Raw genomic sequence first — 27468 nt, 5'->3', positions numbered from 1 at the left:
TTTGGCCGTGTTTAAAACCAAATCTGGCAGCGGTGGGATTCAACCCACGCCCCCGAAGAGACTGGAGCCTAAATCCAGCGCCTTAGACCCCTCGGCCACGCTACCCTCGATGAATTCATGCAGTGGTCCCTTTTCTGCCCAATTTTTACGGAAGCAGAACAGCAGAGTGGACGCAGAGCTTCCTCGTGAAGCCCTTCAACTTTGGCCAAGGAGTCTACATTTGGATGTGAGCGAAAGCATGCAGTATCTCTTCGCAAGTCTGTTTGCTCAAGCAGAGAGGTCATTCTCAAGCATCCTAAAAGGGCTGGCTGGCAGCGGTGGGATTCGAACCCACACCCCCGAAGAGACTGGAGCCTTAATCCAGCGCCTTAGACCGCTCGGCCACGCTACCTTACAAAGCTGCTTTCCCTGAGCAGTTTCGACACCAACTTGTTTCAAGTAGCACAACAGCACTGGGAAATCAATTCAATTTAGCCATGCCTTGCTGGAGCTCCTCCACAAAGAAAAAGAGCTCCTTAATACCAGCTTAGGAAGCACTCCCACCTTCCTGTCAACCACAGTTCTGTCTCTATTTGAGCCCTACTCAAGGCATTTGAAGTCTTCTCCTAACGGCAGCCAGCTGCAATGCATTTAAACCTGATTACAAGGTAACTGTTATTTCACAAAAAAGTGAAAGTTACTGATTCCATCACAGCAGACCCCACATTGTTGTTGTTATTATATTCAAATCCAGTTAAAGAGTATTACTACTCTAATTGTGAATCTTTACTGTTCCTGTTTCAATAGGGTGCTCTTGCTAAAAGGAGCAATGGCAAAGAGAGACTTCCAGTGCAGACTTTTTTAAGATGCTGCAATCTAATTGTGGGAAAGACACTTGCTCCTGAGCAGATTCGAGCTTGGGGATGTGTTGCTGTCACACCAACGAGTCTGCCATGAGTTTCAAAGAACACATTATACTGACTAGTTGACGACTTAAATTTACTCTCTCACTTCCAGCGTTCACTGCGAACGCTCACACACTCAAGCAGTTTGGCCGTGTTTAAAACCACATCTGGCAGCGGTGGGATTCGAACCCACGCCCCCGAAGAGAGTGGAGCCTAAATCCAGCGCCTTAGACCCCTCGGCCACGCTACCCTCGATGAATTTATGCAGTGGTCCCTTTTCTGCCCAATTTTACAGAAGCAGAACAGCAGAGAGGACGCAGAGCTTCCTAGTGAAGCCCTTCAACTTTGGCCAGGGAGTCTACATTTGGATGTGAGCGGAAGCATGCAGTATCTCTTCGCAAGTCTGTTTGCTCAAGCAGAGAGGTCATTCTCAAGCATCCTAAAAGGACTGCCTGGCAGCGGTGGGATTCGAACCCACGCCCCCGAAGAGACTGGAGCCTTAATCCAGCACCTTAGACCGCTCGGCCACGCTACCTTACAAAGCTGCTTTCCCTGAGCAGTTTCGACACCAACTTGTTTCAAGTAGCGCAACAGCTCTGGGAAATCAGTTCAATTTAGCCATGCCTAGCTGGAGCTCCTCCACAAAGAAAGAGACCTCCTTAATACCAGCTTAGGAAGCACTCCCGCCTTCCTGTCAACCACAGTTCTGTCTCTATTTGAGCCCTACTCAAGGCATTTGATGTCTTCTCCTAACGGCAGCCAGCTGCGATGCATTTAAACCTGATTACAAGGTAACTGTTATTTCACAAAAGAGTGAAAGTTACTAATTCCATCACAGCAGACCCCACATTGTTGTTGTTATTATATTCAAATCCAGTTATAGAGTATTACTACTCTAATTGTGAATCTTTACTGTTCCTTTTTCAATAGGGTGCTCTTGCTAAAAGGAGCAATGGCAAAGAGAGACTTCCAGTGCAGACTTTGTTAAGATGCTGCAATCTAATTGTGGGAAAGACACTTGCTCCTGAGCAGATTCGAGCTTGGGGATGTGTTGCTGTCACACCAACGAGTCTGCCGTGAGTTTCAAAGAACACATTATACTGACTAGTTGACGACTTAAATTTACTCTTTCACTTCCAGCGTTCACTGCGAACGCTCACACACTCAAGCAGTTTGGCCGTGTTTAAAAGCACATCTGGCAGCGGTGGGATTCGAACCCACGCCCCCGAAGAGACTGGAGCCTAATTCCAGCGCCTTAGACCCCTCGGCCACACTACCCTCGATGAATTCATGCAGTGGTCCCTTTTCTGCCCAATTTTACGGAAGCAGAACAGCAGAGAGGACGCAGAGCTTCCTAGTGAAGCCCTTCAACTTTGGCCAAGGAGTCTACATTTGGATGTGAGCGGAAGCATGCAGTATCTCTTTGCAAGTCTGTTTGCTCAAGCAGAGAGGTCATTCTCAAGCATCCTAAAAGGGCTGCCTGGCAGCGGTGGGATTCGAACCCACGCCCCCGAAGAGACTGGAGCCTTAATCCAGCGCCTTAGACCGCTCGGCCACGCTACCTTACAAAGCTGCTTTCCCTGAGCAGTTTCGACACCAACTTGTTTCAAGTAGCACAACAGCACTGGGAAATCAATTCAATTTAGCCATGCCTTGCTGGAGCTCCTCCACAAAGAAAAAGAGCTCCTTAATACCAGCTTAGGAAGCACTCCCACCTTCCTGTCAACCACAGTTCTGTCTCTATTTGAGCCCTACTCAAGGCATTTGAAGTCTTCTCCTAACGGCAGCCAGCTGCAATGCATTTAAACCTGATTACAAGGTAACTGTTATTTCACAAAAGAGTGAAAGTTACTGATTCCATCACAGCAGACCCCACATTGTTGTTGTTATTATATTCAAATCCAGTTATAGAGTATTACTACTCTAATTGTGAATCTTTACTGTTCCTGTTTCAATAGGGTGCTCTTGCTAAAAGGAGCAATGGCAAAGAGAGACTTCCAGTGCAGACTTTGTTAAGATGCTGCAATCTAATTGTGGGAAAAAAGACACTTGCTCCTGAGCAGATTCGAGCTTGGGGATGTGTTGCTGTCACACCAACGAGTCTGCCGTGAGTTTCAAAGAACACATTATACTGACTAGTTGACGACTTAAATTTACTCTTTCACTTCCAGCGTTCACACACTCAAGCAGTTTGGCCGTGTTTAAAACCACATCTGGCAGCGGTGGGATTCGAACCCACGCCCCCGAAGAGACTGGAGCCTAATTCCAGCGCCTTAGACCCCTCGGCCACGCTACCCTCGCTGAATTCATGCAGTGGTCCCTTTTCTGCCCAATTTTACGGAAGCAGAACAGCAGAGAGGACGCAGAGCTTCCTAGTGAAGCCCTTCAACTTTGGCCAAGGAGTCTACATTTGGATGTGAGCGGAAGCATGCAGTATCTCTTTGCAAGTCTGTTTGCTCAAGCAGAGAGGTCATTCTCAAGCATCCTAAAAGGGCTGCCTGGCAGCGGTGGGATTCGAACCCAACCCCCCATAGAGACTGGAGCCTTAATCCAGCGCCTTAGACCGCTCGGCCACGCTACCTTACAAAGCTGCTTTCCCTGAGCAGTTTCGACACCAACTTGTTTCAAGTAGCACAACAGCACTGGGAAATCAATTCAATTTAGCCATGCCTTGCTGGAGCTCCTCCACAAAGAAAAAGAGCTCCTTAATACCAGCTTAGGAAGCACTCCCACCTTCCTGTCAACCACAGTTCTGTCTCTATTTGAGCCCTACTCAAGGCATTTGAAGTCTTCTCCTAACGGCAGCCAGCTGCAATGCATTTAAACCTGATTACAAGGTAACTGTTATTTCACAAAAGAGTGAAAGTTACTGATTCCATCACAGCAGACCCCACATTGTTGTTGTTATTATATTCAAATCCAGTTATAGAGTATTACTACTCTAATTGTGAATCTTTACTGTTCCTGTTTCAATAGGGTGCTCTTGCTAAAAGGAGCAATGGCTAAGAGAGACTTCCAGTGCAGACTTTGTTAAGATGCTGCAATCTAATCGTGGGAAAGACACTTGCTCCTGAGCAGATTCGAGCTTTTTTTTTTTCTTTTTTCTTTATTAAAAAATACATCATCAACAATCTTGACATTTATACATACAAATATTAAAAGATAAAATATTTAAAAATCTTTAGGTAAGAAAACTTTAAAACCAGTCCAAGTTTGTACAATATATGGATTATTTTTTGTAATACATTTTTCAAAAATGTCCATCTTTTCATACATTTTGCAATAGTCATATATAACCATTATTTCCTCAGTCACAATCTGTTTATACAACAAAACCAATGGAATTTCTTTTTTATTTTGTTTCATAATATTTCTTCTTTTCCATATTGTAAATCTTGCAAGAGTCAACATATAATTAAGAGCAAACTTATTTTTTGTTTTCCCATTAAAACCAAATAAAAACAGTGTATCCCATTCTTCTAAAATAATGTTTTCATCATACAGAAAATTACACACCATTGTTTTCAACATCTTCATAAAATCACTCAACTTTTTACAATTTAAAAATAGGTGTAACACGCCTTCCTTTTTTTCCAAACACACTTTACACAAATCATCTTGTGATACCCCAATCTTTTTAAAGATGATCTCTGTCATTATGCAGTTGTGTCTTAACATAAAATCAAAGTTTTCCAATGCAGGACTTTTTAAAATTGATCTTACATTTTTCCATATATTTGAAGTATCAAAGTTTTCAAATAACTTTTCCCAAAATTCTCTTGATTTAGGTTTTTTAAACACAGTATTACACAAACATGTATAAAACATCTTGATAGGACAATCATTGATACTAATTTTATCTTCATCCATTTTTAAAAAAACTTTTATTTTTCTATTTTCAGTTTCTTTTTCATTCTCTTCAATAGTTTTGATCCAGTGATCTGGTAATGCTAATCTTAACTTCTTGTATTGATCTTCAATTTTTTCTTTATCATCTACATCTTCTATTTCCTCCAGTGTATCTATTATTGCTTGAGTCGGTAAATCATATAAAATGTCTTTTACTTGTCTAAAACCCACTGCATACCAGTTCTCATAAAACATTTGCTTTTTGCTTTTATTGTTCTGATTTAAAAATAAGGGTTGCTGTAAATAAAGTTTTCTCCCTTCAATCTCAGTTTGTATATTATTATAAAAGCATTTCCATGTTCTCAACACCTCTTTATAAAACTCAGGAATATTTTCTATCATGCGGTCTTTAAATGCCATCCATAAGAAATCATCTCCTATTTGTCCACATTTATTAATAAAATAACTCATTATGCTTTTCCATGGAATATTGTCTTCATTTAAAAACTTTTTTAATGTTTTAATTCTCATGCTTTTCATTCTTATCCATGGATCTATAAGTCCTAGTCCTCCCTCATCCACCTTTCCAATGATAGTGTTTTATGCAATTTTAGATGGTTTATTATCCCATAAAAACTTTAAAATCATAGTTTTTATTTTCTTATACACCCACGTAGGTAGACTAACAACACTTAAAACATACCACATCTTAGATAGAAAAAGAGAATTTAATACCAGTACTTTTCCTTTTAAAAACAATACTCTCTGTTTCCAAAAACATAATCTTTTTTCCATTTCATTTATAAGTTCGTCCCAAATTATTTCTCTAGTTTTAATTTCATCATATTTCAGTGTAATGCCTAAGATCTTTATGTAATTTTTTTGTTCTTTATATTCCCAATTTCCTTGTGGAACGTCTACTTTTCCCATCTTCATATATTCAGTTTTTTCTTTATTTACTTTTGCTCCCGATCCTCGACAATATTTATCAAATATTTCCATAGCTTTTCCAACACTTTTAAAATCTTTTAAAAATAGAGTGGTATCATCAGCATACTAAAAAATCTTCTGTTCTGTTCTATTGATTTCTATTTTAAACCCTTTAATTTCCTTTTCTCCATTTATAGCTAAGCCTAATGGTTCAGCAACTAATGTGTATAATAACGCTGATAAAGGACATCCTTGTCTTATAGATCTAGAAATCTCAATGTAATCGGTTAAAAATCCATTTATTTTAAAACAACTAAAAATATCTGTATAAAAACATTTTATCCACTTAATAAAATTCTCACCAAAGCCAAATTTTTGTATTATGTCAAATAAATAGCTATGCTCAACTCTATCAAAAGCCTTTTCTAGATCTATGCTGAATAAAAATCCTTCATCTTTTTTTTCTTTTATGTACCAGATTAAATCTCTGATGCTTGTTACTGTGTCTGCTATATCTCTTCCTATAACACCATAAGCCTGGTTAGTAGTAATAAGAGTGGGAACTACCTTTTTAAGCCTGTTTGCTAAAATCTTTGCTAATATTTTATAATCTGTATTAAGCATACTTAAAGGTCTATAATTTTGCAAATCATATTTATCACCTTTATTTTTATAAATTATTTTAATCATTCCTTTCTTCATACTCTCACTCAACTGTCCTTTTTTAAAAATAGCAATAAAAAGATCTTTTAAAATTGGAATTAAAACATCTTTAAAAGTCTTATAAAATTCGGATGACAAACCATCTAAACCAGGGCTTTTCCCATTACTTAATTGTGTTATAGCTTCATTGATCTCATCTTCAGTTATATCACTATCACACAGTTTTTTATCCTCTTCACTTACTTTAACCTTTATTTGATTTAATAAAAAATCCTTATCTTCTTCATGAACTCCTTTTGCTTTAAACAAAGTTTCATAGAAATCTTTAACGGTTCTTAAAATACTTTCTTTATCTTTGACAGTTTTCTCTTTTGTTGAGACATTCTTTATCAAATCTGCTTTTTGTCGTGTTTTTTCTAGATCATAAAAGAACTTTGTACTTCTTTCTCCTTCCACTGTATTTTTTATCTTACTTCTTATTCTAGCTCCCATACATTTTTCCTCTTCTAGTTTTTTCAGTTTCTCTTCTAATATCACTATTCTCCTAATATCCATATTTCCTTCTGTTATCTTTTCCATTTCATTCTCCCATTCTTTGTTTAATTGTCTTTCTTTAGCTCTTTTGGCTTTCTGCATTTTCTTTAAACATTCTATTGAAAATCTTTTGGCCTCTAATTTTACATTGTCCCACCACACACTTATTTCTTCCTCATATAACTCATCATTCACACTATTAATAATCATGTTTTCCATTTCAATTTTATAAAAATCATTCTTTAAAAGCTCTGTATTAAACACCCATACACCTGGTCCTCTTTCAACTCCACTGAAATCCATCATTACATACAGAAAATCATGGTCACTACAGCTAAAAATCTTGTAAAAAATATTTGAAATAAAAGATTCTAAATTTCTTGTACATAAAACATAGTCTAATCTGCTTTGTTTTAAAACTGTATTCACCCACTGTCTTCTTGAGTATTCTCTTTTGGCTTTATTTCTCTCTCTCCATACATCTACATGTTTATGTTTTTCAATCATGTGTTTCATTTCTCTTCTTCCAACATCTGCTCTATACACCATATGATCATCTACATCTATTCTTTCTAAAACAGTATTAAAATCTCCTAAAACAATAACATTATTCCATCCACTCATTAAAACACTTAGATCTTTAAAAAAAGTTACTCTTTCTAAGTCTTCATTTGGAGCATGTATATTACATATTGTTATTTCTTCATCCTTATTCATAATTTTAATAGTTAAAATCCTTCCATAATTATCTTTAAATAAAACATCAAATGTATATCCTATTCCCCTTCTAATTAGTATTGCCATGCCTTTTTTCTTATTTGGGTCATTATTATACAATATTTCCCCATCCCAACATTTTTTAAAATCATTAACAATGTTTTCATTCCATCCAGTCTCTTGTATACATATAACATCACATTTTTCTGTTAAAGCAATTACATTTTCAAACTTCACTTTGGATGACAGCCCTCTTACATTAATTGAAACCAAACATAAGTTGTTCATTAGAAATATAAAAGAAAACAAGCCATCCAAACAAAAGAAAATCCAAATGAAACAAATCCATCAATCATTTGTATTTTTATGATCTAAAATCTTAGATCAGTTCTGTCAGTTTTTAGTTTTGCTTTTGCTTCCTTACGTAATTTTTGTTTCTTAAGCACTTGCTGAATATTTAATTGTACAGTTTTTCTGCGTCTTCTGTTTATGCTGTCTATTGTTCTGTCTTTAGTCCCAATATTTATTTCTTCATTATCATCATCATCGCTTACCTCTTCCTCAATTCTGCTTTCTGTATTTTCACCTGCTGCTCCATGTTCTTCTTCCATGTCCTGTCCATCGTCTTTCATTAGATGTTGTGCCTCAGTCTCTGCTGTATCTCCTTCATCCTCTTCACTCATGGCCTGCTCCTCTTCTTGTTCATTTAAATCATCCGGTGGTAATTCCTGTACTTCCTCTTCCCGTTCTTCATTGCTTGATTTCTCCATTTGTTTGTTCGTTTCCATAACTCCAGTCTCTTCCTCATCCGATTCACATCTGCACCACAATATTGTCTTTTTGCAGCCTTGGCACCATGGGGCTTTACAGTCCCGCGCAAAATGCCCCTGCTCCAGACATTCTCTACAAACAAATTGTGGCCAGTCTTTTTTTTCATGTTCAGCACTTCCACATAATCTGCATGTTTTTATCTGCTGATCATGTATGACTCTAAAATATTTTGGTCCTTCCTCTGTATCAAACTTTACATTGTAAGGAAGACTCATAACTTCTTTTGGAAATTTCACCCTGATAAACCTTGTTCCATCAGCCACAGTTGTTCCTGGATGATATCTTCTTCTCAGAGGGAGAATTGGAGAAACTCCCCAGTCCACAAGCTTTTGGATGATTTCACTATCTTGAATATAGTTGGGTAAGTTCAAAAAAGAAACCATTCTCTCAGTTGCGCAGAGTTTTGATACTTCACAAAATTGTTGGTTAATCATCAGTCCATCCATTAAGTGATCACAGTCCGTTTCATTTTCCATAGTAAGTTCATAGTCAAAATTGGATTTTTTCCTCAGTCCAAACAATTTTCCAATTCCAGTCTTATCTTCCACAGCCTTTATAATCATAGTTACGGTGATATTTTCAGGATCTTTCACAGTCATTGTAAAAGTTGTTTCTTTTTAATATTGTCTCTGAAATCTAGCTTGACTTTTCAGTTTGTTTATCATCTCATTTCTATGACTTGTTGGTTGGCTGTTTTCCAAGTGTTCAGCATTTGCTTTACCTTTAGTTTGTTGCATTTCTCCACTTCCTTCTGTACTTGTGTCTGATTTATTTTTCCTCCTTCTTGCCACAACAGTTGCCCATGTGTCATTATCGTCGATGCCGTTGTTTGAATCTCTTGAATTGTTGTTTTCAGGAGTAGCTTTGTCCATGCTGCCATAGTCCATTTTCAGTTCCAGTTCCTTTACCAAAGTGTCCATCCTTTCAAAATGTTTTAACCCCAAACAGATAACACTGTCTGGGGTTTAACTAAAACTAAACAAAATTAATACAATTTAATTTAAGCAAAATCAAGAAAAAAACAATAAAGCAAATCAAAATGGGAGAGCCTTTCTCTCCCTACTGCCACCTCACACTTCCTTGAAAGCACTGACTCAGTCAAACTCAAGGGGGCGTTGCCAGGGTGGTATGGCCGTAAGCGAAAGAGGCCGTCAAGAGTTGGCTATTTGAAACAGGCGCAGCACCAGGGAGCGAGCGCAGCTCAGCTGGCATCGACACAGCACCGCCCGAAACAATGCCCTTGAAGGCGAGAAAAAATAATGGCAGCGAAGCTGTGACACGGGGAAGTCTATCAGCTGCCAAATGAAGGACTTCGAAAAGCTTACAGCACCTGGTATTCCCAGGCGGTCTCCCATCCAAGTACTAACCAGGCCCGACCCTGCTTTACTTCCGAGTTCAGATGAGATCGGGCATTTCCAGGGTGGTATGGCCGTAAGCGAAAGAGGCTGTCAAGAGTTGGCTATTTGAAACAGGCGCAGCACCAGGGAACGAGCGCAGCTCAGCTGGCATCGACACAGCACCGCCCGAAACAATGCCCTTTGTAGGGGATCAACCTACGTTTTAATATCGATCAGGGATTAATTAGCTCATTTCAATGAATCGGATCCTAAAGATTCGAATCATTGATTTGACTCAAATGAGTCAGATTGAATCAGATCAAAAGATTCACACTTTATCTACCATTTGTCCCGCAAATAGAAGACATCGATCTTACCAATCTTGTTAATATTATTTACGTGGCCAACGATAATAACATAACACAGTATTGGATGATCTTTTAGCAAGGTAACAAGATCTACAGCTCGAGGCAATGACTTAGAAGCACATAAACAAGAACACAGTTCTTACAAAATGAGTACAAAGATTTATTGAGCTACACTACGATAAATGAAACTAACTACGTAATAAGCAAACAACAAACCAACACACACATTCACACATACACACAGAGGCAGTTCAGAGGATGCAAAATGAGTTGACAACGTCCCAAATTAATTCTAATACTTCTTGCAAGATCTTAGAATAACACCTGAGAAACCACAAAAGCAGAGATATGGCTTATCTTTAACTGCTTAAGATCAATCTGCACAAGATCAGCAAGAGACAACATTAGTTTGTGTTACTTGCGCCCTTTTTGCTGAAGTCGAATCTCCCTCGCCGACTGGCCTTGGGGAAACACGGTGCTCCTGATTGGGTGGTTTCTCGCTTCAATGACGTCTTTGGGATTCACGCGCTCGTGAATGGCTGTTGTCCTGGGTTACCTAGGTGACGGACTGCTGAGAGTCGGTTTTGCGGAAGTTCGTGCAGTTTCGTGAGTCCCGAAACTTAAGAGGTTTGCGTGGAAGTTCGTGGTGACCCAATCGCGTGGCGGCTCGGTGTCCGGGCAGGCGAAAGGGGGCAGAGAGCAAAAGCATGCGCAAGCTAGCTGATGCAAAAGGCAAAGTTTCTTTGTCGCAGGGTGTTTTTAAGTGACCTGGGCTGGTTCGTCCCCATGGCACTGTCTGCCAATGAGCAGTTACCATGAAGGGCGGGGCCACGCCCCGTACTGACGTAGGAAAGGTCAATAATTAACAGACTGCATGTAGATTTAACGTGGTAGAACTCTTGCAAGATTGAAACTCTTACATCAAACGTTACAAGATGGATACTGTTTGTACTACTAGGTTTTCATTTACACCAACGTATTGCAAATGTCACTAGCTTTCGTTCAATACCAGACATCATACATTTCAGACACATACAGAACATTTTACTCTGTTATAAGGGTTAAAACAACACATTGATTAACCTGGTTGATTTGCAATAAACAGCATATGAGGAACATTATGGCATATTATTCAAAGATACATCTGCCTTAGTTCTAACATTTTAAGAGATTGTCTTTCATTCATATGCATTAATGTTTCTAGAGATCTCTTTGTCTCTACGAAATTGTGCTTCTAGCAGGATGTGCCCAAGGCGAGCACATGACCAGGAGTCAATTAAAAGTCTCGTGAAATGGTTTCCGCTGAAGATCCTGTAAGGGCCATTGTTTTTAATTTAACTGATTTAATTAATCATTGGCTAGTTAGCCGAAGGGTACTAGAACATCTGCGGAGAAGTACTGGTCAGAGGAGCCCGAAATCAATTGGCGCTCTGTTATCCTGATGGTATAAGCCCTCAAGCTAGTTCAATGAATGAGACCATTGGAGATGCCCAAGATTTCAGATTCAACTTGTGTTGACCACTGAAAAATGCCGATGAGTTCCTACACCTTGAAGGCTAGAAAAAATAATGGCAGCGAAGCTGTGACACGGGGAAGTCTATCAGCTGCCAAATGAAGGACTTCGAAAAGCTTACAGCACCTGGTATTCCCAGGCGGTCTCCCATCCAAGTACTAACCAGGCCCGACCCTCAGATGAGATCGGGCATTTCCAGGGTGGTATGGCCGTAAGCGAAAGAGGCCGTCAAGAGTTGGCTATTTGAAACAGGCGCAGCACCAGGGAGCGAGCGCAGCTCAGCTGGCATCGACACAGCACCGCCCGAAACAATGCCCTTGAAGGCGAGAAAAAATAATGGCAGCGAAGCTGTGACACGGGGAAGTCTATCAGCTGCCAAATGAAGGACTTCGAAAAGCTTACAGCACCTGGTATTCCCAGGCGGTCTCCCATCCAAGTACTAACCAGGCCCGACCCTGCTTTACTTCCGAGTTCAGATGAGATTTTTTTTTTTTTTCTTTATTAAAAAATACATCATCAACAATCATGACATTTATACATACAAATATTTAAAAGATAAAATATTTAAAAATCTCCAGGTAAGAAAACTTCAAAACCAGTCCAAGTTTGTACAATATATGGATTATTTTTTGTAATACATTTTTCAAAAATGTCCATCTTTTCATACATTTTGCAATAGTCATATATAACCATTATTTCCTCAGTCACAATCTGTTTGTACAACAAAACCAATGGAATTTCTTTTTTCTTTTGTTTCATAATATTTCTTCTTTTCCATATTGTATATCTTGCAAGAGTCAACATATAATTAAGAGCAAACTTATTTTTTGTTTTCCCATTAAAACCAAATAAAAACAGTGTATCCCATTCTTCTAAAATAATGTTTTCATCATACAGAAAATTACATACCATTGTTTTCAACATCTTCATAAAATCACTCAACTTTTTACAATTTAAAAATAGGTGTAACACGCCTTCCTTTTTTTCCAAACACACTTTACACAAATCATCTTGTGATACCCCAATCTTTTTAAAGATGATCTCTGTCATTATGCAGTTGTGTCTTAACATAAAATCAAAGTTTTCCAATGCTGGACTTTTTAAAATTGATCTTACATTTTTCCATATATTTGAAGTATCAAAGTTTTCAAATAACTTTTCCCAAAATTCTCTTGATTTAGGTTTTTTAAACACAGTATTACACAAACATGTATAAAACATCTTGATAGGACAATCATTGAAACTAATCTTATCTTCATCCATTTTTAAAAAAACTTTTATTTTTCTATTTTCAGTTTCTTTTTCATTCTCTTCAATAGTTTTGATCCAGTGATCTGGTAATGCTAATCTTAACTTCTTGTATTGATCTTCAATTTTTTCTTTATCATCTACATCTTCTATTTCCTCCAGTGTATCTATTATTGCTTGAGTCGGTAAAAACCCAGGTTTTATTTCATATAAAATGTCTTTTACTTGTCTAAAACCCACTGCATACCAGTTCTCATAAAACATTTGCTTTTTGCTTTTATTGTTCTGATTTAAAAATAGGGGTTGCTGTAAATAAAGTTTTCTCCCTTCAATCTCAGTTTGTATATTATTATAAAAGCATTTCCATGTTCTCAACAACTCTTTATAAAACTCAGGAATATTTTCTATCATGCGGTCTTTAAATGCCATCCATAAGAAATCATCTCCTATTTGTCCACATTTATTAATAAAATAACTCATTATGCTTTTCCATGAAATATTGTCTTCATTTAAAAACTTTTTTAATGTTTTAATTCTCATGCTTTTCATTCTTATCCATGGATCTATAAGTCCTAGTCCTCCCTCATCCACCTTTCCAATGATAGTGTTATATGCAATTTTAGATGGTTTATCATCCCATAAAAACTTTAAAATCATAGTTTTTATTTGCTTATACACCCACGTAGGTAGACTAACAACACTTAAAACATACCACATCTTAGATAGAAAAAGAGAATTTAATACCAGTACTTTTCCTTTAAAAACAACACTCTCTGTTTCCAAAAACATAATCTTTTTTCCATTTTATTTATAAGTTCATCCCAAATTATTTCTTTAGTTTTAATTTCATCATATCCCAGTGTAATGCCTAAGATCTTTATGTAATTTTTTGTTCTTTATATTCCCAATTTCCATGTGGAACGTCTATGCACTGAGAGTCAACAAGAACTAACAGAGAACAACTTTACTGTCATCAACTAACATGAACAGATCAATAAATACTGGAATAAATGTGTTTTTATTGTTCAGTTCAAGTCAAATCATGAAGAAGAAGAAGATCAGAAGAGCAGAAACAAACGTCACACTTCATTTCTCCTTTATTCATTGAGCTGCTGGATTTCTCTACAGTTGATTCAAGATTTGACAGAGATTCAGACAGGATTCAGACATTTCCACGTTCATCATCACATTCTAATATCAGCAGTGGATTTAACATTAACTTATTATTTGTGCTCAAACAACAGAGAAACAATGAAGAAGATCAATCTAGACAAGAATGAGCTGATCTGAACACAGCAGCATCCTGGAGGACACTTCATCAACATCAATGATGACACTGATGAAGACTGAGACACACACACGCACACACACACACACACACACTCACACACACACACACACACACACACACACACACACACACACACACACACACACACACACTCTCTCTCTTTCTCTGTCACACACACACACATACACACACACACAGTAGTGAACTCATGCACTCACGGGCAAACACACACACACACTGCTGCTGACTGCTCCTGCAGAGGATTCTGGGTAAATCTCTCGTCAGTCTTCAGCTCAGTTTCACTGATGATCCAGGATAAACAAGCCTAAACCCAGGGCAGAGCGGCTCAGTGAATGTGGTCTGGACTGAGTGGATGAGGCTCATTGTGTCTCTATAGATGTTGTAAAAGATCAGAGTTCCTGCACTGTGATCCACAAACACTCCTATTCTCCTGCTGAGCCGCTTCACTGAGAGATCAGTGCGTGTGTTATTGTGTCTGAATATGAAACTGGAGGAATCACAGATCAAACTCCAGGACTGAGCATTATATCCAAACACACACTCAGCATCTCCTCCCTTCCTCCTGATGCTCTTATATGACACTGATATAAACACACCAACATCTCCACTCCAGTCAATCTCCCAGTAACAGCGTCCACACACACTCTCTCTGCACAACACCTGATAATCATCAAATCTGTCTGGATGATCAGGATACGGCTGATTCTCCTCCACACTCTTCACCTCTCTGTTCTCCCCAGACAGAATGAGTTGAGTGTGTGCTGTGTTTGGATCCAGAGTGAGGAAACAGACATCTGAACACAAGAACACACACATTTATAACCACAGCTGTGTGTGTGTGTGTGTGTGCGTGTGTGTGTGTGAGAGAGAGAAAGAGAAAGAGAGATTGTGTTTGTGTGTGTGAGATAGAGTGTGTGTATGTGCATGTTTGAGTGTGTGTGTGAAAGTGAGTTGTGTGTGTGTGCGTACATGCGTGCCTGTGTGTGTGAGAGAGTGTGTGTTTGTGTGTGTGCGTGCATGAGTGTGAGAGTGTGTGTGCGTGCATGCGTGCGTGCATGAGTGAGTGTGTGTGTTTGTGTGCACGCGTTTGAGTGTGTGTGTGCGTGTGTGTAGTCCTACATTTGCGTGGTCCTGCTGTAATCCTCGTGTGTCCTCCATGATCCAGACTGTAAACACACACAGATGGAGAGAATGAGCTGTTTAGTTTCCCCCTCAGCTAATAAGCTAAAGCTAGCACTGAGCTGCTCAGCTACACGCTCCAAACTCTTGAGCTAAAACACACAACACTTGTTGGTTGAGCCGGGATGCACAATGAATGTAACACAGTGCGTTCTTTTCCTCTGCTGTTGGTGAAGCGAGCGCAGATACTGCTCATGTTGATGGAGACACCCTGCTGCAACATTCATTTATTACAGTGATCACACTTAGCTTTGCCATCGTTCTTCAGCACATGCAGCCTTTGAGCACATGTTGCAGTCCATCTCTAATCTATGTTCAGATTATTAAAGCTGCTCGCCAGCGCCCAAGTTCCTGACAGATTAGCAAGTGAAAAATACACATGTGTGCACAGAGAAGAGGAATCCAGATGTTGATTTTAGAACAAGAGTCTGAACATTAATCCAAGTGTCTGATTCCAGAATCTGAATCCATCTTCAATCCCCAACCCTATTCCTGACCTGATATTGTAGGATTCTTCAGCAGAAATGGAGGAAGAAGTTTCTCTGCTCAGCTCAAATGCTGAAACTGTACAGTGTGTCCCGCTTAATGTCACTGTAACTGAGCCAATACACTCCAACATTTACAGAGGAGATTCATTTCACACTCAATGATTTGCTCTTCATAGACATGACTGGAATACTCTACAAGCTGTATCTTCTGTCTGTCCTCACCCCATAACCCTCACAGAAAACTGAAGCTGATCACAAAAGAGCTTTCTAGTGTCTTTTTAAAGCCATTCAGTTTAAAAGCACAAGGCCAGTGCTGCTCCACATACTTGAGTTTGTCCAGTGTGTAGTTTGGATCCTCCAGTTGTTCAGAGAGCAGCTTGACTCCTGAATCTCCTGGATGATTGTAGCTCAGATCCAGCTCTCTCAGGTGTGAGGGGTTTGAAGTCAGAGCTGAAGACAGAAAACCACAGCCTTTCTTTGTTACCATACAGCCAGACAATCTACAAAAACAGCAATAGTTCACATCACACAGTTGGACAATCACACATCTCTTTGTGTTGTGAAGATGCTGACTGCTGTTTCTGCTCATGTCAACAGCAGTGATGAACACACACATCCTGATTAGCTCTCCTTATTGATCGAGCCCTCGCATCAGCTAACACACACACTCACACACTCAACAAGGACTCGACATCATCTGTAGAAGTGTACAGAGCAAAGACATTGTTCATAATACACCACATCAAGCTGTAAAGTCTGCTGTGAGGAGGAAGAAGACACACTTGAGCTCAGAAGATCATCTTAAAGTCATGTAAAAAACACAACAGGAAATGAGCTGATTTCATCATTTATATTGTGATTCTGTTGTGGACTAAAACAAAATGAGCTCAGACAAACACAAACCCGCTCTCTTCATGTGTTCATCACCTGACCCACAGTCACATTCCCCTGTCAGTCAGACACGAGCCCTGATCAATAAGAGACTGAGCTGAAGGAAAATGAATGAATGATCTTCAATCTGCTTCAACACACACACATTTGTATAGATATGAATAAATCACAGCCCTGCAGATGTTTAGTTCCCCTTCGGGGGGAACTCCAGCACTATAAGTGAATTTGATGTTCTAAATCCACGTATGGGAGGTTCGGTTCAGAAGCTACTCGTCTGAAAGAGTATTGAACGGGCCAATTAAGAATGAATTGGCAGCGCAAGCCTGCGCAGGTGTGCGGCATATGCAATCAACTGAGTATATAAGCACGCCTGGCGCCAGCAGACGCTATCCTTTTCGCTTCAGAGCCTTTTCTGATCGAGCTTATGAGGGTTCCTCCTGCTGATCTACAGCCATTTCGAGAGAACGATTGCATCCCAGTCCAGAGCGAGTCCACGCAGCGGCAGATGGTCGAGCTGGGTATCTCCCTTGCCTGGTGTCCCTTTGGGTCCGGTCCTCCAAGAGCGGTGCGTATTGTTGCAAACTTCCTAAAAGAGCAACACAGTCGTGCAGCACGTCCTTTTCAGGATGGCGCTCCGACTGTGCGGGGGTTTCCTGGCTCCGGATGATGGACACGATCACTACATTACATGTTTGGGGGTCCAGCATGTTAATGTGGTGCTCGGGGGCGGTTCATGTCGTCACTGTGATTCCATGACCGTTGCGCAGTTGAGATCGCGGTTAGCTTTCGTAAGAGAGCGAGCCACCCCAGTTGCCTCCTGCTCTGCAGCGGGTGCTCGGGCAGATCTGAGGGCTTCAGCGAAAGACAATCCGCAGCCCACGGGCTTGCGGACCTCTCGCTCCTCCAAGCGCTCCATCCAAGCTTCGGGTACTGGGAGTGATCCGTCTAATCAGATGGTAGCTCTCTTGCTCGCTGACACCGGAGATCAGATGTCCTCCGCGGCATCGGAGGGTGGGCGTTCATTGTCCGACGATGATCCGGAACCGCTCGCCCCCTCTGGGCAAGCGAGCGCCGTCAAAATGAATCCTGAAGCGGACATGTTGGCCGTGCTTTCTCGGGCTGCTTCTGCCGTCGGGTTGGAGATGGTTTATCCCCCAGCCCCACGGCCGGACCGACTAGATGGGTGTTACGTAGAGGATCAGAAGGCGAAGCCTTTGAAGCCTCTCGTCCCCTTCTTCCCGGAAGTGCACAGTAGGCTCACGCAGTCCTGGAGGGCACCTTTCTCTGCCCGCGCTGCGTCCGCCTCCGCCCTCACCATCCTGGATGGTGGAGCTGCGATGGAGGGTATGAGGCGATCCCGCAGGTGGAGCGCGCCATTGCGGTCAATCTTTGTCCGCGTGGCGCCCCCGCTTTGCGTGGTCCGCCCCGTCTCCCGTCTGAAGCCTGTAAGTTTTCTGCCTCCCTCGGAGCTAGAGCTTACAAGGCTGCGGGCCAGGCAGCTTCCGCCTTGCATGCGATGGCCACCTACCAGCGCTACAAAGCGCAGGCGCTGGCCGAGCTGCACGAGGGTTGGTTTAACCCAGGCTTGTTACACAAGCTGCGTTCGGTGACCGACTATGCTCTCTGGACCACTAAGTCCGCCGCCTGCGCACTGGGGAGGACGATGTCCACACTTGTGGTCCAGGAACGCCACCTCTGGCTAAACCTGGCAGATATGCGCGATGTCGACAAAGTTCGCTTTCTTGATGCGCCCATATCCCAGGCTGGCCTGTTCGGCGACACCGTCGGTGAATTCACCCAGGAGTTCAAGGCGGTGAAGGAGCAGTCAGATGCGATGGGCAAAGTCATCTATTGGTGGGGCCGTAAGCCCGCTCCATCCCCGGCCGAGCCATCCACGTCCGCTGCTCCTCGCCGAGGGCGCCCGCCTAACGGCCGATGCCCCGCCTCCGGCGAAGCGGGCGCGTCGAGCACGCCGAAAGCCGGTAGCCCCTCCTGCCCAGGGCGCCGCTAAGTCTGGTAAACGGACGCGAAGCGTCCCTGAGACAGGCCATCTGGAGAAGAGGAGACTTGCTCTTTCCCCGCTGGAGGACGGGGCCCAAATTCCAACGGTACTTTTCAGTGCCACCAAAGTTTCGATCAAAGAGCATTTTCTCCCTTCCCCGGATGTGACAGCTCAAGCCCCGCCAGTCTGGGACGCGCTGCCTCTCAGCTCGCAGGGCTTGCATGCTCCGCCAGCGGCTCTCGGGCGCTGGGGGGAAGGTCTCCCTTCTCCCAGCCCCCAAGCCCCCTCTCAGGAGTCAGGGTGCGGAGCCAGAGCGAAACGCTCTCCTCCAGCTCTTCTGTGGGACCCTCGTGCTCCCCGGATCAGCACACCCGCTCCTCGCTGCCCCTCCGCGGGTACGTCAACGATTGCTGCGATGACGTCATTAGCGAGGGCTCTGCCTGCCTGGTTAGCGTGGGCCAGCCCCTCGCGGTGGCTCATACGCACGATCAGACTCGGCTACGAACTACAGTTCTCCAAACGGCCTCCCAGGTTCACGGGCGTGTATTTCACCAGGGTCAATCCCCTGTCTGCCCCTGTCTTGCGAGAGGAGATTGCTGCCCTCCTGGCGAAGGGTGCAATCGAGCCGGTACCTCCAGCCGAGATGGAGAGCGGGTTTTACAGCCCGTACCTCATCGTACCCAAAAAGAGCGGTGGGTCACGGCCAATCCTAGATCTGCGCGTTTTGAATCGCTGCCTTCACAAGCTGTCGTTCAGAATGCTTACGCAGAGGCGCATCCTCCGATGCGTTCGTCCTCAGGATTGGTTTGCAGCCATAGACCTGATGGACGCGTATTTTCATGTCTCCATTCTTCCACGCCACCGTCAGTTTCTGCGGTTTGCGTTCGAAGGTCGAGCATGGCAGTACAAGGTCCTCCCCTTCGGGCTCTCTCTGTCTCCGCGGGTCTTCACCAAACTCGCGGAGGGTGCCCTAGCGCCTCTGCGGCTTGCGGGCATCCGCGTACTCAATTATCTCGACGACTGGCTGATTTTAGCCCACTCTCGGGAGCAATTGACTGCACACAGAGACGAGGTGCTCCGGCATCTCCGCCTACTGGGGTTGCAGGTCAACTGGGAAAAGAGCAAACTCGCCCCGGTGCAGAGGATCTCTTTTCTCGGGATGGAGCTGTACTCGGTCACCATGGTAGCGCACCTCTCCAGAGAGCGCGCTCGCCTGCTGCTGAACTGTCTGAGGGAGCTCGACAGCAAGTTAGTGGTCCCACTGAAATATTTTCAGAGGCTCCTGGGGCATATGGCTTCCGCTGCGGCTGTCACGCCGCTCGGATTGCTCCATATGAGACCACTTCAGCACTGGCTTCAAGATCGAGTTCTGAGACGCGCATGGCATGCGGGCACACACCGAGTCTCTGTTACTGCGCTGTGTCGCCGCACCCTCAGCCCCTGGAATGACCCCTCGTTCCTGCAGGCCAGTGTGCCTCTGGGACAGGCGTCCAGTCATGTTGTTGTTTCGACAGATGCTTCCAGCACAGGCTGGGGAGCCGTGTGTCGCGGGCATGCAGCTGCGGGCCTGTGGGTAGGTGCCCAGCTGCATTGGCACATCAATCGCCTAGAGCTGTTGGCAGTGTTCCTTGCTCTCCGCCGTTTTTCTCCGGCGCTGGAGCAGCAACACGTGCTGGTCAGGACGGACAGTACGGCGGCGGCGGCGTATATCAACCGCATGGGGGGTATGCGCTCTCGCCGCATGTCTCAGCTCGCCCGCCGTCTGCTCCTCTGGAGTCACCCGCGGCTGAAGTCGCTGCGCGCCATTCACATCCCAGGTATGCTCAACCGTGCAGCCGATGTGCTCTCACGGCAGCAGATTCACTCTGGAGAATGGAGACTCCACCCCGAGTCTGTCCAGCTAATATGGGCGCGATTCGGGGAGGCCCAGATTGATCTGTTTGCTTCCCCCGAGAACGCTCATTGCCAGTTGTTTTATTCCCTGACCGAGGGCTCTCTCGGCACGGATGCACTGGCCCACAGCTGGCCTCGGGGCATACACAAGTATGCGTTTCCCCCAGTGAGCCTGATCGCGCAGTTAATGTGCAAGGTCAGGGAGGACGAGGAGCAGGTTTTGTTAGTTGCGCCCCTCTGGCCCATCCGGACCTGGATATCAGAGCTCTCCCTCCTCGCGACAGCCCTCCCTTGGCAGATCCCTTTGAGAGAGGACCTACTTTCTCAGGGACAAGGCACCGTCTGGCACCCTCGCCCCGATCTCTGGAACCTCCACGTGTGGTCCATAGACGCGAGGAAGACTTAGGTAACTTGCCGCCCGCAGTGGTTGATACCATCACTCAGGCTAGAGCCCCCTCTACGAGGCGCGCCTACGCACTGAAGTGGAGTCTATTCACTGAGTGGTGTGTCTCTCGCAGAGAAGACCCCCGATCTTGCCAGATCAGTGTTGTGCTCTCTTTCCTTCAAGAGAAGCTGGACAGTAGGCTGTTGCCCTCCACTCTCAAGGTTTACGTTGCTGCCATCTCCGCTCACCATGACGCGGTGGCTGGCGGCACTGTGGGAAAGCATAACCTCATCATCCGGTTCCTCAGAGGCGCTAGGCGAATTAATCCAACTCGCCCCCCTCTCACGCCCTCTTGGGATCTCGCCCTCGTTCTCACGAGCCTGCGATTTGATCCCTTCGAGCCACTCGATACAGTATCTTTACGATTTCTGTCCCTGAAGACAGCTCTGCTGGTCGCGTTGGCCTCCATTAAGAGGGTCAGGGACCTGGAGGCATTTTCGGTCAGTGACTCGTGCCTGGAATTCGGGCCGGGATTTTCTCACGTTATCCTGAGACCCCGCCCGGGTTATGTGCCCAAAGTTCCTACCACTCCCTTTAGAGATCAGGTAGTAACCCTGCAAGCGCTGCCCCCGGAGGAGGCAGACCCAGCCCTGTCCTTACTTTGTCCAGTTCGCGCTCTGCGCATTTATGTGGACCGTACTCAGAACTTTAGATCTTCTGAGCAGCTCTTTGTCTGTTATGGCGGACTGCAGCAGGGAAGTGCCGTGTCTAAACAACGTTTATCCCACTGGATTGTGGAGGCCATTTCATGTGCTTATTTGAGCAGAGGTCAGCTGCGCCCCCCGGGAGTGCATGCGCACTCCACTCGGAGCGTTGCATCCTCTTGGGCGTGTGCGCGTGGCGCTTCTTAACAGACATTTGTAGAGCTGCGGGCTGGGCGACACCCAACACATTTGCAAGATTTTATAATCTGCGAGTGGAGCCGGTTTCCTCAAGGGTGCTAGGTACCTTTGGTGATTGAGGAAACAACTCGGTAGGTGTTGTACACGCTTGCGGTGCCTTTTTTCCCTAACACGGAGAGATATGCACCCTCCTGTCTGTCAGTAAGTTCCCCATTCGGTGAGCCCTGCAGATTCCTCCGAGGCCCCCAGCACTGACTCAGCGGAGGAGTCACTTGCTGGCCCATCACGTTGTAGGTCTGCCCGCTGGTCAGCCCGCGTTTTGGGTATAGGTGCCTGCTATGGCCGATCCCCGCTGGTGATCCCCCTATGCTTTTCCGCCACGGTTAAGTTCCCCCCCCCTGGGCGGACCCGTGCTTTCCCTATCTGCTAACCACCTTTTATGCGCACTCCCCCCTTTCAGGGTTAGTCCATATGTAATTCCATTTGTTTCCCCCTATTGGGTGCGGATGGTCTCCGCAGCGTCCTCCCTACTGGGATGGCACGCTTCCCAACGTACTGTCGTGTATTCCTAGAATTATCTAGACGCTAGCGACTCCCAAAAAAGATACCTATTCCGTAAAACTTCTTTTGAAGTGGGATAAGTTAGGGCCAAGGGCACGTTGGAGGACCACGCCTCTCATGATCTGGGTGTGTCACGCTTGCCTGACCGCTCTCTCATGGTGGGTGTTGGTAAGGTGCAGTCATTATGGCGCTTTCAATGGGCTCCCATACGTGGATTTAGAACATCAAATCCACTTATAGTGCTGGAGTTCCCCCCGAAGGGGAACGTTCGAGGTTACTAAAGTAACCCTTCGTTCCCCGAGGAGGGGAACGGAAGCACTATACTCCGTCGCCATAATGACTGTCCCTTAGCTGTTAAAAGTCTCTTCAGCTTAAAAAGGATAGCGTCTGCTGGCGCCAGGCGTGCTTATATACTCAGTTGATTGCATATGCCGCACACCTGCGCAGGCTTGCGCTGCCAATTCATTCTTAATTGGCCCGTTCAATACTCTTTCAGACGAGTAGCTTCTGAACCGAACCTCCCATACGTGGATTTAGAACATCAAATCCACTTATAGTGCTTCCGAAGGGTTACTTTAGTAACCTCGAACGTTTCTTCTTCTGCCAATCTACTAAAGGGGCTCCACATCTGAAAAGATATTATAATATAATTTATCAGGGTGAATAACATGAAATTAGGCATTTTAAATAAGATGGTGTTTGAGTGCCCCTTTGTGGTTGATAAATTGGTGTGACTGTGAAAGGTAAGCGCAGCTCGTCTCTCTCTCTCTCTCTTGCAAACTGATTAAAAAGGGATGATATAAACAATTTTATATAATTTTATCGATCAAAACAGATGTGTATGTTGTGTAAATAATACATTAGTTCCTGTGTTGATTTCCTAATGTTTATATTGGAACGATTGATATAATTTGTGTTTTGCTAGCTGAAACATTACATTGCTACTGCATTTTAGTGTTGTATACAATACCCCAACGAGAAAGTTTTTGTATTTTTTGTACTTTTAGAGAGAGAGCTGAATGTTAATCCTGCAATTTCCCACACTACATGTCTTTGTTTTATCTCAGGTATGTTGTTTATTAATTTTTATGTATTGTTTTTGAGTTTAAGAAAATGTTTACATGTAGATTCACAGAGATCGGTGTGACTGTGAAAGAGAGAGAGCTGAATGTTAATCCTGCAATTTCCTACACTACATATCTTTGTTTTATCTCAGACGGAGAAAATAAATCTGATTGAGTGCAATGGTGGATGGCTTCTTTCATTGAGTCCAAGATCTGAGTTAATATGGACGGGTGTGTTGCTGATGGGACACCCATTACATTCAACTGCTGTTAAAGCAGGTAAAGACATGTTTACACCTGTAATCTGAAAGCAGTGTTAGCGCTGCACTTTACCCAAGGTTATGAATCGCTGCTATAGAGTGGTGTTAGCATCGTATTTGTAATGTCAACACTGCATTGTGGTTAGGGATGCAATGATTAACCAGTTTCACTATTAAACGTGCTTTAATTCATCACGGTTTATTAATTGTAAACACGGAATCTAGTTTCTTTAACCAGGTCAAAGCAAACAAGAAAAACTGTCATTTTGACTGTGGGTATATAAGGCAAATTCAGGCTAGTTCGTTATTTCCGATAGAGAGAGCTTTTGTGACTGCAGAAAAAGCAAACGGCTAAAGTTTGAGGAAGACACAATGAAAAGTCCACAGGTTTGCAAACCCACCTACAGTTACAAACAATGGCACCAATGAGAGCGATGATGAGGTGAATGTTGATCCGCCAGCCGAGAGAGTGTTCTCAGAGAGAGTGCTGAAAGACTCAGAGTGTCTCAGCTGATTAATGGCCTGAATCTCGATGTTCAGCACAAATGTCTGCTAAATGAAAAATTGAACACTCTACACGTCATCGCCAAAGAACTTCGCCTTTACTAAGTTTAAACTGAAGCTGCGGCTTATAATGAAGAACTGTACAGTTTTGAGCTGGTGGTCATCGTGAGAATCCTGCTCATATATTGGGTCGGTTGACTCGCCTGCTTTATTCCCAGACACAGGAAAATGTAAATCAGCGCATAACGAGACTGAGCATTTACAATGACACAAAACATTTAAAGAGAGACAGAAGTGAGACATTTCTTCCTTTCTTTTCTTTTCTTTTCTTACTTAGTTACTGATGGCTGCTGTGTAGCTTTCAGCATTGAACTGATTGATTAATTATAATTGTTTTCTAGCAGAAATATTATTTATTAAATTGACATACATATAAGGTGATGCAGTGGCGCAGTGGGTAGCACGTTCACAGCAAGAAGGTCGCTGGTTCGATCCTCGGCTCAGTTGGCGTTTCTGTGTGGAGTTTGCATGTTTTCCCTGCGTTCGCATGGGTTTCCTCCAGGTACTTCGGTTTCCCCCACAGTCCAGAGACATGCGGTACAGGTGAATTGGGTAGGCTAAATTGTCCGTAGTGTGTGTGTATGTGTGGATGTCATCCCAGAGATGGGTTGCGGCTGGAAGGGCATCTGCTGCGTTAAAACTTGCTGGATAAGTTGGCGGTTCATTCCGCTGTGGTGACCCCAGAATTATAAAGGGACTAAGCCGACAAGAAAATGAATGACATACATATAAAAATAATAATTTGCAATGCTTCATTTGTGTTTGATGCTATTTTTTTAAAATAAAGTAACAGTGATAAACAGCAGTAAACAGACTTTTTATAGCAGATAACTCACATTCAAGCACATTCAAGGCAGCCTGGTGATGAGAAATGTTATTCATTGTTAGTATTATTGTCATGTAAGCATGTTATCATTAATATCTTTTATTTATTAGACATTCATTTTGGATTTTCTGCACAAATATCAATAATGAAGTCATTATGATTACAGAATTAGTTAAATAAATATCTCTGCTTTTTGTTAGTCCTTAGAGCTGTAAACCTGTACTGGTCTCATTGATCGGTTCGGTTACGATTATTATGCCTTCAGTCCGGTTCAATTCGATATCTTGTTGCATTGACAATGCTTTCCATATACAGTATTATATTTTAGGGGGGAGGCTATAACAAGCTGTCTGTATAAACACACAGACACACAGCCCCACACTGTCTCTCATTCAAACACATACACAAACATAGACAGCACCAAACAAACAAACAAACACACACACATGCGCACACTCTTAAGCCTTCGCAACAGGGAGAGCTCACGCTGAGCGGAGCAGAAAAATGAAAAAAAAAAAAAAAAACGAAAAAAAAAAAAAGCACTTTTCCGACGGTCACTTACTGAGAGCTCCTCTCAGTGCGAGCTCTCCCGGCTAAACACATATTGCGAGGGCTTTAAGCTGGAATTATACTCACACCTGGCGCCGCATCGCGCACCTGCTCTAACTGCGCACGCCCCTCGCGAAATGGTTGAGGCTTTTATACTCCCTGCGTTAGCCGTTGTGATATTCTTTAAACGACAGGGGGTGGTCAAAAGAAACCCACCTTAAAATCAGACGGATAAACAGAGAAGTAGAAACTTTCCAGAAGTACTTCATATCATAATAGCTTTCAATATTTTAAACTAATTATTTGTATTGTTTTTTATAAATTATTTTAATGATTAAAAACATTTTTATAACCTTTAAGATTTTTTTAATCAAACTTGGATGCATCACCTGCCTTTTTCCATATCTGACAGTTTTACCTTTTAAAGTTTATTACAATATTAATCACAAGAAAACATGAGTCGCTCTACAAATATATTTTTATCATGGCAGGGATAAAAGCAAAAAATAAAAAGTACACTTAGTAAAAAAATACAGATTACAAAATACGATCCAATAACATGCGTTAGTGTAAAAGCTATGACTGGTGGAAAAACATATTCTGTAATTGTGTACCCCGGTCTCCACTTTTGCTAGGATTTCTTTTGGCATAAACAAACTTACTCCTCGGGTTTTTTTTCCTATTTTTTTTTTACATAAACTTTCCTCCTTTCCCACGGCAGTTTTTATTTCAAGCAAATAATTATTGGTCATCACTTGCTTTTGTTCATATCTCGGACAGTTAACCTATTAAGTTAACCTATTACAATTTATTAAAATATTAATGACAACAGAACATGAGTTGCTCTACAAATAAATGTTTTATTATCGCAAAAATAAAAGCTAAAAAAGCACACTTACTTAAAAATACAGATTATTTTAGATTTAGCCCGCACCACAATTCACACATTACTGTCTGGCTGGTTTCTGTCCTATTCTTATGCTAAAAAGGCAGTGGTCCAACATTCCTGACCATTATCAACAATAAAGCCCAGAGAAACAGGGCATCAGTATATCTATTCCTTTCCAGTTATCAAAAATAATTTTGTGACTTCATTATAGTTTTGTAACTATTAAATAGTTTTTTAATACAAAATTAAACAAAATACATCAGTGCAAAACCTATGACTGGTGGAAAAACATATTCTGTAATTGTATAAATTTTGCCATGGCCTCTTTTGATTTTAATAAACTTATTTTTCAGGTTTTTCCAAATTTTTTAACAAAAACTTTCTCTTTTCCCATGGCTGTTGCAATTTCTAGCCAATAATTATTGATCATTTGATTATCTCTCTGATCACGAGTCATAAGATGTGTGTTCAGTCCTACTGTTTCAGTTAAATCTCTTCAAAGTGCAACAATCAGTTGCGGCGCCACGCGCACTCTTCGCTCCAGCCTCAAAAAATGCCCTATGCACCGCCAGCCGAAATCATGCCGCGCGCACCCAAAGCGAACCTCCGCAAACTCCGCAATGACGTCACATTCGCCGCGCGCACTCAAGCGAACAAGCGGACGCGTCGAGTATAAACAAGGCTTTAAACGGAGCAGTGATCGTAATGTCGAGCAAAAAAAAGACAGCTGTGAAACATAACCAGCTTTGTCTTTTTGTAGGAAACACACTTTAGATCTTTTTAGGGCTTTTAAGGTTTTTTAGTTAATGCCGTCTATAACTGAATGTGT

The 27468-nt window shown here is 42.8% G+C and overlaps 1 protein-coding gene and 8 non-coding genes across 15 annotated transcripts in view; all 9 read right to left on the bottom strand.

The window, feature by feature from the left end:
• Positions 1-309: 309 nt before the first annotated feature.
• On the bottom strand, positions 310-391 carry trnal-aag (transfer RNA leucine (anticodon AAG)). The gene has a single exon. It is a non-coding gene; the product is annotated as a tRNA-Leu (tRNA).
• A 661-nt stretch (positions 392-1052) lies between these two features.
• On the bottom strand, positions 1053-1134 carry trnal-uag (transfer RNA leucine (anticodon UAG)). Its single transcript has one exon. It is a non-coding gene; the product is annotated as a tRNA-Leu (tRNA).
• A 203-nt stretch (positions 1135-1337) lies between these two features.
• Positions 1338-1419, bottom strand: trnal-aag (transfer RNA leucine (anticodon AAG)). The gene has a single exon. It is a non-coding gene; the product is annotated as a tRNA-Leu (tRNA).
• A 661-nt stretch (positions 1420-2080) lies between these two features.
• On the bottom strand, positions 2081-2162 carry trnal-uag (transfer RNA leucine (anticodon UAG)). The gene has a single exon. It is a non-coding gene; the product is annotated as a tRNA-Leu (tRNA).
• Positions 2163-2365: 203 nt separating this feature from the next.
• Positions 2366-2447, bottom strand: trnal-aag (transfer RNA leucine (anticodon AAG)). Its single transcript has one exon. It is a non-coding gene; the product is annotated as a tRNA-Leu (tRNA).
• A 651-nt stretch (positions 2448-3098) lies between these two features.
• Positions 3099-3180, bottom strand: trnal-uag (transfer RNA leucine (anticodon UAG)). Its single transcript has one exon. It is a non-coding gene; the product is annotated as a tRNA-Leu (tRNA).
• A 203-nt stretch (positions 3181-3383) lies between these two features.
• On the bottom strand, positions 3384-3465 carry trnal-aag (transfer RNA leucine (anticodon AAG)). The gene has a single exon. It is a non-coding gene; the product is annotated as a tRNA-Leu (tRNA).
• A 6261-nt stretch (positions 3466-9726) lies between these two features.
• LOC137492368 (5S ribosomal RNA) lies at positions 9727-9845 on the bottom strand. Its single transcript, XR_011012341.1, has one exon. It is a non-coding gene; the product is annotated as a 5S ribosomal RNA (ribosomal RNA).
• A 4030-nt stretch (positions 9846-13875) lies between these two features.
• The window catches only part of LOC137491181 (NACHT, LRR and PYD domains-containing protein 3-like), a 38347-nt gene continuing 24754 nt past the window's right edge, over positions 13876-27468 (bottom strand). For 4 of the 7 annotated variants that reach the window (XM_073948128.1, XM_073948127.1, XM_073948130.1 and 1 more), the window contains 3 exons: positions 16180-16353; positions 15306-15352; positions 13876-14980 (listed from right to left, as the gene is read on the bottom strand). In XM_073948128.1, the coding sequence (XP_073804229.1) occupies positions 14454-14980; positions 15306-15352; positions 16180-16353 (748 nt within the window). In that variant the 3' untranslated portion in view covers positions 13876-14453. Of the gene's footprint in view, positions 14981-15305; positions 15353-16179; positions 16354-24622; positions 25073-27468 lie in introns of those variants that run through there. The other 3 variants (XR_012402466.1, XR_012402465.1, XM_073948131.1) reach the window with 2 other exon arrangements.

This window comes from Danio rerio, chromosome 4, assembly GCF_049306965.1.
Source record: "Danio rerio strain Tuebingen ecotype United States chromosome 4, GRCz12tu, whole genome shotgun sequence".
Classification (NCBI taxonomy): Eukaryota; Metazoa; Chordata; class Actinopteri; order Cypriniformes; family Danionidae; genus Danio; species Danio rerio.
This window is presented reverse-complemented; position numbering and strand designations above follow the sequence as displayed.